The 12265-nt window shown below is 42.1% G+C and overlaps 1 protein-coding gene across 1 annotated transcript in view; it reads left to right on the top strand.

Annotated features, from left to right (window-relative positions):
• The first annotated feature begins 5590 nt into the window (after positions 1–5590).
• TMEM233 (transmembrane protein 233) overlaps positions 5591–12265 on the top strand; it is an 86259-nt gene continuing 79584 nt past the window's right edge. Inside the window, exon 1 of the mRNA XM_040420252.1 lies at positions 5591–5880. Within this exon, the coding sequence (XP_040276186.1) occupies positions 5701–5880 (180 nt within the window). The 5' untranslated portion in view covers positions 5591–5700. The remainder of the gene's footprint in view (positions 5881–12265) is intronic.

Genomic DNA, 12265 nt, shown 5'->3' with positions numbered 1-12265 from the left:
AATTTCCCCACACTGCCCCCATACAGTAGTTTCCTTCACACTGCCCCCCATACAGTAATTTCCCCCACACAGTAGTTTCCCCCATACAGTAATTTCCCCCACACAGTAGTGTCCCCCACACAGTAATTTCCCCCACACTTTCCCCACACAGTAATTTACCCCACACTGCCCCATACGGTAGTTTCCCCCACACAGTAGTTTACCCCACACAGTAGTTTCCGCCACACTGCCCCCACACAGTAGTTTGCCCCGTACAGTAGTTTCCCCCACACTGCCCCCACACAGTAGTGTCCCGCACACTGCCCCCACACAGTAATTTCCCCCACATTGCCCCCCACACAGTAGTGTCCCCCACACTTTCCCCACACAGTAGTGTGCCCCCCCACAGTAATTTCCCCCACATTGCCCCCCACTCAGTAGTTTCCCCCACACTGCCCCCACACAGTAGTGTCCCCGACAGTAATTTCTCCCACACTGCCCCCACACAGTAGTTTCTCCCATACAGTAGTTTCCCCAACACAGTAGTGTCCCCTACACAGTAATTTCCCCCACACTGCCCCCATACAGTAGTGTCCCCCACACTGCCCCCATACAGTAATTTCCCCCACACTTTCCCCACACAGTAGTGTCCCCCCACACAGTAATTTCCCCCACACTGCCCCCATACAGTAATTTTCCCACACTGCCCCCATACAGTAGTGTCCCCCATACTGCCCCCATACAGTAATTTCCCCCACACTTTCCCCACACAGTAGTGTACCCCACACAGTAATTTCCCGCACACTGCCCCCATACAGTAATTTTCCCCACACTGCCCCATACAGTCATTTCCCCCACACTGCCCCCACGCAGTAGTTTCCCCCATATTGCCCATATAGTAATTTGCCCCCCACATAGTAATCCCTCCCATAATTATTGCCCCCACATAGTAATCCCTCCCATAATAATTTGCCCCCACACAGTATCCCATCATATTTTTCCCCCACATGTCCTCCTGTGTGCAACCCCCTCATTTCCCCCAAAGTTGTCACATAAAAAAAAAAAAAAAGCTAAATACTCACCTCTGCCTTTTCTATTTGGCACAGTATCATATTTTAGACATTGTGTGGGGTATTATTTTAATATCTAGCAGTAAAAATTTAGTTTTATATGAAAAGTCATTAGTAGCACAGCTTTTATCCTCAACCCCTAAAGTGTCTAGATGTGTGACGCTACAGGAGAACTATTATAAGATTTTCTTATCCTCTGGTACTATATACCCTAAAAATTACATGCTCTATTTCCAGATTGTGACCCAGTTCTGCATATCTGGTGGTAGTGCCCCATTATTTAATCTTTTTGGCTCAGATATGCAATGTTAAAATAGTACCTTCACCAAAAATTTGCCTACTAGGCCTACTGAGAGGTATCAAAGGTACTAGACAGTTGAAGGCTTTAATCACACATTTATTAGCTGCTGCTAGGATTCCTAAAACCTTCTAATTAGAAATCTACCACTGTATCATCTTATACACATTGGCTTGTGAAATGTGATTGTATATACCGCATGGAACAAATTGCGGGATGGAAGGAAATTCTCCTGTCATTGAGTCTTATTTCTCTATTGTTAGTCATAGAGGAAAATTTTCTATTATACAGCGTTGGCCTTGGGTGGCCATTTTACCCCACTACCCATCCCTCTTTCCTGAACCTCCTTTCTTTCCTTGATGTGTTTCACTACTTTTGTTTACTTTGTAATATTGCTGCTGTTGTTATTTTATGGATGTTCCACTTTTGTTAATTTGTACCAATACACCCAAGTTTTTTTTGCTGTAAAATGAGTGCCTTGAAAACTGTAAGTTAAACACAATTAAGACGACTGCATCGTGTGAATCAGGCCCAAGACTGTAATTACACAGGCCGAAGTGGCAGACGTTTGTTAGGAGGGAAGCTTTCTCTCCCGGCTCTCGCCTGCTCGCTACGGGAGGTGACCATTGCTATTACATGCAGCAATCTCCTCCGCAACATGTGGAGGAACGATCTCTATGCCATCTCTCTTCCCCATGTTGTATAGTGGTTTTCTGGCGGCAGATTGTTATTAGACACCACGAACAGACCTCCTGCAAATGCTAATTTTTTTACATATCACAAGATTTAGATTGCCCAATGATCGAATGTTTGCTCATTCATCAGGCAGTCGGTGGCAGTATTACACTGACTATCGTTCGTTTATATGCCGAAAGATCGGGTATTGTAATACGGTTTTAACTGTGGCTTCCAGACGGGTTCCAATATTATTCACTAACTGAAGAAATATAAGAATTCACTGTGTTAATACGCACATTTAAAGGGGTTATCCCATGAATAATGTAAAAAATGAAAATCAGACTACATATAGTCTATGACAATACCTTTCTAACAAAGCTAGAACCAACCCTGTACCTCACATGGATCCAGAGATCTCCTCATTCATTGTTCTGGGACATTTATATCAAGTTGATAGCTCAAGGGGAATTGTCTTTTCTGATGCAGCTAAGGGGGCGTGTCTGTTCTCTCCCTATCGCAGCTCAGGGGGCGTGTCTGTTCTTGCTATCACAGAAACTGAGCATGTGCGGCCTTCTTTATGAGCCGGTCAAAGAAAAAAAAAATTATGTGGCACTATACAGATACATTTTATTGAATAATTCAGTGACTATGCTAAATTTATTATTACATGAAATTACAAAAGCATTCAGATCCAGGTGCTGGTTTGAAAACTGTAGAATATCTTTAGTGGGACAACTCCTTTAATGCACAAGTCAGTTTAATGTGTTGTATACAGCAAACCCACAAACAAACCCTATTATAAAGCAGAATAAGATGGACAACCTTTAAAATCAGAACCTCAACCAAAATACAGAGGCTTGTGATGTCCAATAATATAAAAAAATATTAATCTTTATTGTAAACTACACACTGCATAATAAAAAACACAATTTTGTGTGTAGGGGCCTCAGACCAGAAGCCTTTCAGATACCAGAGTTCAGAAGCCTAGACATAGAAGAATCAACTAGATGCATTCTAAAACACTGAATGATGGTGCACAGATGACAAAAAGATATTTTGTAAAATATAAAAAAAATTGTATAACAATTTGTTATATAATGTATCAGGTACAATGTGTATGCAAAAGCACAAATATAGACATATTGATGGTTATCAGTCATCTAACAATTAATTTTGTATAGTTCATCGAGAGGTTGAACTTGATAAACCTCTGTCTTTTTTTCAATCTTTATAACTATGTACCTATATAAGGTTATAATAGCTATTTATACCATGTAAAATAGCAGAAGTTCAGCTGCAAAAATAACTTTATTGTGTTGTGTACCTTTGGATGAGACTTTAGAAGAAGAATTTTCCCTATTATAATGTAATTAATTAATTGGTTGAAGTTATATTCCTGTCACTGTGTCACTTTTATGTTGCAGTGATTGTTGGATAAAGGCTCAGATGCGAGCCCAAATGTTGCACAGACACTCCTGGTGAATAAACCAGCTAGGACTATTGAGAAGTGAATACCGAGTGTGCTGTCACTATTTTGGACTGTTTATGTGGGAAAGATCTATCTCAAGCGGTAATATGAGCAAGGGCATAGCCAGGAGGGAAAGTAGGGCATGTGCCCTGGGCACCATTAGGATCGACACTGGTCTTGCCAAACTGTTCAGCCAGTATGAGTGGAAAAAAGCAGCTAATTTTTGCAGCAGCATCAGAAACATAGATCAACCCAGCCCACCAGATTTCATTCTGGTGCATCCTGTTACACGCTACGTGAGCTGTATATACTGAGAGCATTGTTCTGCTCCCAGGTTGTGTGACTGGTTAATTATCGCCATTAAGGCCATGACTGGTGCTTTAAAAAGTACACTGACTACCATAGTGAGAAAGTGACTGTTGGGAAAGTTATTGACACTGTGGTTGGCACTGATATGGGGGCAAAGTGCCTGGCAGTGATATGGAGGACAATGTGGCTGGCAGTGATTAGGAGGACAATTTGACTGGCAATGTAGAGAACAGTGTGGTTGCAATGATATGAAGGCAATGTGGCTGGCAGTGTCATGGAGAGCAATATAGCTGGCACTTGAGAGGGCAATGTTGCTGGCTATGTTTCTGGTGCTGTGTTTCTTACACTGGTACATGCACCCTGTGACCAACAGTGTTATGGTAGTGCTGACTAGCATCATTGAGTGGGCCCTGTCCTCGACACAATCATGTTGGTGCTGTGACGGGCACTTCTTTGTAGGCTGTGTGGCAGACCCAATTACGATTACCTTGTCACTGTTTTGGGGGCATTTGGCTTGCACTGTTATGGAAGCCTTGTGGCTTCCACTGTTATGAGGGTTTATAGGTGGATACTATTGTGGGGAACTGTAACTGGTAGTCTTATGACAGCACTGTGGTTGAGATTGTTATGGGGGCATAAGACAGACTTTTTTTTATTATTGAATCTTACTCATTTTGAGCTAAACATCATTTTTTCTATTGGTCTTTATTAAAAATATGGAACCCTTTTTTCTGTACAGAGTTGAGATGCTCTAGTAGCAGCCTCTGGATTATCTCTGCTCTCTGATATTATAAACACTCATTATAGCTCAGTTCTTATCTTACGCATAAGGCTACTTTCACACTGGCGTTTCTGGGTCCGTTCGCGATATCCGTTTCAGAGCTCTCACAAGCGGCCCAAAATGGATCAGTTTAGCCCCAATGCATTCTGAATGGATAAGGATCCGTTCAGAATGCATCAGTTTGCTTCCGTTCAGTCTCCATTCTGCTCTGGAGGCGGACACCAAAACGCTGCTTGCAGCGTTTTGATGTCCGCCTGACGATGCGGAGCCAAACGGATCCGTCCTGACTTACAATGTAAGTCAATAGGGACGGATCCGTTTTCACTGACACAATATGGTGCAATTGAAAACGGATCCGCCTCCCATTGACTTTCAGTGTAAGTCAAGATCCGTTTGAATTATCATGAACATGGTAATGGTAATGCAAACGGATCCGTTCTGAACAGATACAAGCGTTTGCATTATCGGTGCAGATCCGTCTGTGCAGATACAAGACGGATCCGCACCTAACGCAGGTGTGAAAGTAGCCTTAGACTGTAGCTTAAATAAGGTTTATTAGATGACCCCACAAAGTGAAAGTAAAAAGTGCCAGTCACACAGTAAGAAAAACAGTTAACCCTTTGTGATAGAATGGCTCAATATTTTTTATAAAGGCCAATTGAAAATATGATGTTTAGCCAAAAATGAGTAAAATGCATAATCATAAACAAAAATTGCCTCCAAAGGTGTGCATAGCCTTTAAATCACAGTCTTCATTCAGCTATTGTCACTATTATCTCCTATTGATATAACTCCTAACATCCAATATAACTGTGTAAGCACAGATACAGCTATAATGACACAGAATATAATAGATTTTAATATAATGATGTTAATCTCATGTATCTCTGATGGTTCAACCTAACTGGCCTAAACTACATTTCACTCACACCTATGTGCATGTCCCTGACTTCTTGCACTTATAGCCTGGCTGCTGCTCCTTTGCTGATCAGGCATCAGCCGAAATGAGATCACTTCTTCCTTGAACTCCTAACTTGGGTTACACAGCCGCCCCTCAGCCTCAAACTGGACAGCTGAACTTTTCTGGATAGACCAATTTCTGAACACTGAATTTTCCATGTCTCAAACTCCATGCAATCCAGAAATCAAAAGGGCTTTAGAAGAAAGTCCAGAAACTAACACAGAAGATGAATCTCCTAACGGTCCGATGCCCAGGAATTACCTGATCCTTTCAATATTTTCCTGCTTTTGCCCAGCTTACCCAATAAACATCGTCGCATTTGTCTTTTCTATAATGGTAAGTACTAAAAGTTATTTCTGTCATTACCAGTATGCGGTCACATAAATATCATTTCACAACTTTACCCAAAATGCTTGAGTTTTCTGATATGCATTGCTACTTATGCAGCTTCATGCATCATTATTATTAGTATTAACATTATCATTTTTAATGACAGGTGAAGCAGAGTGATAATTTAGCAGAGTATACTGTGTTCTACTTCATGCTTGTTGACTCACTTTATAAATATAGCCACCCCACTATGTGACATTAGTGAGCCCAAGATAGAAGTAAAGAGTAAAAGTACAGTGAGGGAGATAGAAAAAGTATATAAGTACAACTGCTATCGTCTCCATTTTTTGGGTAAACATGTATGCCTGGTATATATTGGAAGCAACTAATTTATGTAGAATATGTGCAAGAGGAAATGTGAAAAAGGTGGAAAAACTATTATCATTTATAGAAATGTTGATTCATGGTTACATAGTTAATACGGTTGAAAAAAGACATGTCCATCAAGTTCAACCAATGGAGATCACTGTACTCAGCTGCCTCCATCAGTCCCATAGACTTTGAATGGGGTACATGTATGACCACCTCTCCGTTCAAATGTCTCCAGGTGGTTTGGGACCTGGTTGTGTCACGGTTGCATGGCTAAAGGGGCACAGTTTGCTCTATTTAAACTGATAAAGGCTGCAATGTTTAGTTGGTTTGCATTGGTAATGGCCAAAAAGCATTGAAGGTGCCACGTGGTCGTTAACAATGCAGTCCGACTTCAGCAATGTGGTCTTCATTAGTTTAATTTGAGCCCGCTATGCTCGTACAGCCACCCGGTACTCGACCACAGCATGGCCACTTCGCAACCGTGACACTATCACGCCATGTGGTCATTCCCAAAGGAGTCAGACCCCCAGCAATTACATATTTATGATCTTATCTGTAGGTGATAAATGTTTGCCGTAGGATAACCCCAATAACTCATTATTTGCCCATTACACAGAATCTCTAGAATATTTGAGGTACTGAGGCAGATCAGTAGATCCATTTCTGTTATGAAGTGGTGTATACTCCACTTTACCTGAAGGCCCTCTGAAGATCCATGTTAGAAAAGAAGAGCAGCTTCACCCCTTATCCCTTTGCCCCTCATTTGTTTGCCAATGTTGTGATTATGGCTTGAGAAAATCTAGGGATGTTCCACACAGTTCAGGACAAACAGGGCCCAGCTAGGTCCCTTTTTTTTGGGCCTCATTTGGGTTCCTCTACGGTATGGAAAACCATTGCTGTCATGGCAATTGTCTTAGCACAAATAATTTGACTGTTAGACCTATAAGCAAATGTCCATGTGTTTATGACAAATTGCATAGATGAAAATCTAATCCATCATTTAGAAAATGTGTATGAATGAATATGGATCCATGTAAATAGAAACTAGGCTCTCTTCAGGCAATGCAAATTCTATACAACAACAATTTTTATGGGGAACATCAAAATTATAACACAAAATGTCAGGGAGATTTATCAAAACTGGTGTAAAGGAAAATTGTCTGAGTTGCCCATAACAACCAATCAGATTCCACCTTTAATTTTCCAGAGGAGCTCTGAAAAATGAAAGGTGGAATCTGATTAGTTCCTATGGGCAACTAAGACAGTCTTCCTTTACACCAGTTTTCATAAATCTCCACAAGTGTCTATACATAGCCTACATGTATCACATTTGTGCCAAGTTTCAACCTTAACCTAAACCAATGATATATGTGGGCCAGTTTTTCTTCATCTATATATTTTCCCAGAGTACTGGATGATAGTAAAGAGTTGTGTTGGGAGTACTGCATGGTTAGAAAGCCATTGGTATGTGTCAAATCACTAGTTGCAGCCAATCAGTCGATGGCATGTGATGCAATGATGAGACAAGGAGTGAGTTTGACATAGTCTATGGGGCCTACGGAAATAGCCGAGCCAGCACTCAGCTCTTTTCGGCGGTCCCATAGAAATGAATGGAAGGTAGCCACACATGCAAGGCACACCCTCCTTCACTTTGCGGGCTGGGTTTCTGAGATAGGTGCAGGTCCCAGAGGTAGGACTATTATCTGAGATGGGAAAACCCCTTTAAATGTCCCTATTTTTGATCTGAGGTATAGATTTGCAGTATTACATTTACAATATTAATCCAGAAAGTTTTTGTCTGAATCCTCTCTGTATATTAGAGCCCGCCTTGTATATCATTTCAATTACTTAAAGGAAACCTGTCACCAGGATTTTGTGCATAGAGCTGGGGACATGGGCTGCTAGATGGCCGCTAGCACATCTGCAATACCCAGTCCCCACAGCTCTCTGCGCTTTTATTGTGTTAAAAAAACGTTTTGATCAATATGCAAATGAACCTGATATGTGTCCTGTGTCCGGAGATGAGTCAAGCGGAAAGGAGCCCAGCACCGCCCCGCGTCCTCCGAATTTCCTCCTTGCTGGCTGACGTCACAGAGCTGGAGCGACGAAATCTCGCGATGCGCGAGCTAGCGCATGTGTAGTTCGTTCCCTGTGCTGATGCCAGCACAGGGAATGAACATGAGGCCGACACTGCGCATGCGCTAGCTCGCGCATCGCGAGATTTCGGCGCTCCAGCTCTGTGACGTCAGCCGGCAAGGAGGAGATTCGGAGGACGCGGGGCGGTGCTGGGCTCCTTTCCGCTGGACTCATCTCCGGACACAGGACACATATCAGATTCATTTGCATATTGATCAAAACTGTTTTTTAACACAATAAAAGCGCAGAGAGCTGTGGGGACTGGGTATTGCGGATGTGCTAGCGGCCATCTAGCAGCCCATGTCCCCAGCTCTGTGCACAAAATCCTGGTGACAGTTTCCCTTTAACCCAATTTTTTGAAATTTATGTATTCAGATATTTTTGCTCTATTGTGTGAAACAAACTATTGAATTGTATAAATATGCAGGGAAAATGAATCTTTCACACAATGAACCATAAGTGTCCTTTTTTTGACCATCCAAAAAGTTGGGAGGAATGCATCTCAGTGTAATGGCATGGCCCCCATTGCTCCTAGAGGCTCATTTGCATATATTAAAACTTCATCTTTCTCAGCAATGTGGGCACATATGAACATGAGACCAACACAGATGCCTTCAGCTGCCAAGTGCACATCTAACAGGTCAGCCAGTTTCATAGGTACAAATCTGCTGACAGATGTCCTTTAATATTTGGATGTCTATTTGGCAAAAAGATTCAGTCATTGACAGTTGGCCGGGTCAAATTACTTTCCTGGTTTTGATCTTTGTTAACAGAGATCAGAGCCAGAAGATAAGTTATTTGTCACTTCCTGCCAGGCTGCAGAGGCACTGGATTTTTTTTTCTTTGCATTTTTTTTGGGGGGGTTACATATTTTTATGGCACATTTATAGCATATTGGTAGCACAGCCCCAGCTAACCTTCTGCTAGTTATCATATTGGTGTCTTCTCATGTGGCTGAGAGACCTTTGAGTTCCTCAGGCATTAGAGCCCAGGTCACACTGCTTCCTCTAAAGGAGCAACATGAAGACACAGATATCAAAAGTCACACATAGTAAATGTGGCATAATCCAGGTCTAATCTCACTTTTAGCTCTTAAACATAGACCACTTTGAAAAGTGTCAAGGATCACGAAATGTCACCCCCCATGTTTTTCAATGTATTTACACCAGAGAACTTGCATGAATGCATTGTTCTATCTCACCTACAGCTCTAAATCTCCTGCTTCCCCTGACACAATATATTTTAAAATAGTTTGCTTTCAGCCACCACAAGGGGGAGCTCAGTGCATACAAATTTATACAGTTGCCATTGATCTTAACCACAGCTGTAAAATCTCTTTGCACAGAGTGGTGACTAATTAGCATGAATTTATGTTCAAAAGCAGGAAAAGAAGTTAGGGTCCATTCACATGTCCGCAAAATGCATCCGCACTTCCGTTCCGCATTCGCACTTCCGTTTCATAAAAAATAGAACATGTCCTATTCTTGCAAGAAAATTTAGACTAGAGCCTTCAGAATCACAGGTGCATATCCATGAAGCAAACATGATACAAAAAACAAAAGGGCTGCACACCGTTATATATACAAACAATAGAGCTAAGAAATGGGGGTCATTCTAGATAAAAGTGGTACAATACAGACTATAAATGAGTATACATGAATAATGGAAGCTCTTAGCGCACATACGTGTCGGGCCCATCTACCAGGCGTCAAGGTGGCTTCCGCAGATGGGTCCCTCACTTTGGACTTACTTAAGCCTACAATATTCAGGGCAGGGCATATATTGAGGGTAGCACCTCTTTTAGACTGAACATGCCCATCTACCTGGGACTTCTGAGCAGAGTACGTTTGTAGCTGGTTCCTACACTGCCCTGAATATTGTAGGCTTAAGTAAGTCTAAAGTGAGGCAGTATATTTAGTGTTAGGGACCCATCTGCGGAAGCCACCTTGATGCCTGGTAGATGGGTTCGACACGTATGTGCGCTAAGAGCTTCCATTACTTATTTATAGTCGGTATTGTACCACTTTTATCAAGAATGACCCCCATTTCTTAGCTCTATTGTCTGTATATATAACGATGTGCAGCCATATTGTTTTTTGTATTATGTCCTATTCTTGTCCGCAGACACGGACAAGAAAAGGCATTTATATTAAAGTGCCGGCCATGTGCAGTCCGCAAAATGTGGAACGCACATGGCCAGTGTCCGTGTTTTGCGGATCCGCGATTTTCGGACTGCAAAACACTTGCGGACATGTGAATGGACCCTTAAAGGGGTTATCCAAGTTCTATAATGCCCCCCCAACATATATCCGGGCCGTCCACAGAGGTTGTACGGCACCCGCGTTGGGTGGGGGGGCATTATACAACTTGGATAATCCCTGTGCCCTTCCTCACCCCATGCCTCATGGTAGTTACGTGGTCAGCACAACCGCTGGCTTTTGCATGCCATTCATATTACAGAAACATATCATCATGGAATTAGACTTGAACTTTTTTCACTGGCACAGGGAACAATTAAAATAGTGATAATTACATTCACACCATACTGGAGGTAGACGACACTAGCAGAATTTGATGCTACAGATAGAAAATAATGTGACACTATGATAAAGTATGATCTTCCTCTTAATAACATTTCCTGCACCAGAAACCTGAGCTGCGGATACATCAGTGAACTTTCTTCAGCTAGGTGATGTGACATAAAAATAGATTATTTTAGACACCTTCTTACTTGACCTCAGTATAGATGGACAGATGCAGCCTAGGAACAGAAAAATATATTTGTTCTGCATTACAGCTTAATTTCTGTACATGTGCATCTGCTACATCCGTACATCTATTTTTCATAGAGCAACATGGCATTATCAGAGGTATTGCAGAAATTTGTAGAATTTTTGCTACTTGACAAAACTGTGATGGACTGAACCGTCACTGGGGCTGCTGGAAAGGCCTGAGGGCTAGCCTCCTTCCTATGGACCATGGACCCAAAACTATGGAGACCCCCCCTCAGTCTCTTGGGGTTACAAGGAACTATTAACCCTGATTTATGTGTGGAGAAATATAGGCCATATCGTTCCAATTGCCTATTAAAGGTGCAGGGGGGAACCCAGCAACACAAAAAGGGTTAACTCTGCACTGAGACTCCCAAGGAATGTGTTAGTTCATTTGTCCCTTTGTTCTATTGTGTTAGTGATGTAATTAAGATAGCTGACTCTAGGAGTAGCTGACTCCGGTGTAGAGGAGTAGATCACCCTATGATACACTCAGGAGATAATCCCATCACATGTGTCTCCTCTCTCCCTATTCTTTCATTAAGACACTGGGGAGGGGATATCTGTTTGCATGCTGTTCATGTTTGATTGAGTTACGTTCTTAGACTTCTTGAACTATATATATATACTGAGTTGGTCTTCAATAAAGTCAGTTCTTAATTTACTCTTCAACATTGGTGTTGCCTGATGATTGAGGAGTTTAGCGTTCTGTCCTCATATATTGGGTCTGTCCAATGATTAGGCAGGTTTGGGCTGTGGACACTATAATTCGGGTTCCAGCGGAGGGGAAGCTGTTTTGTGACTGAGGTACCCAGTTGGGGTACCAGGCCGTCCGTCACAAAAACAAAAGCTAAAATATATTTTAATTTACAGTCTAAGACTACAGTAGATCCACATCTGCAGTAGAGAACTCCAGCACCTTCCCAAGTTCCCATCAGACCCCATTGACTATAATGGCATCCAGCCGATATCTACCTACTTACCAGCTAATATGCAGAGAATCGGGCAGACAAAAACTGCTGCGCTCAACAGTTGTTGTCTGGCCAATTTCTGGCATTGTCTGCAAGAACACTCAGCAGCAGGTGTGAAAGTAGTGTAATACAGAAGTAGTC

This window comes from Bufo bufo, chromosome 2, assembly GCF_905171765.1.
Source record: "Bufo bufo chromosome 2, aBufBuf1.1, whole genome shotgun sequence".
In the NCBI taxonomy this organism is placed as follows: domain Eukaryota; kingdom Metazoa; phylum Chordata; class Amphibia; order Anura; family Bufonidae; genus Bufo; species Bufo bufo.
This window is presented reverse-complemented; position numbering and strand designations above follow the sequence as displayed.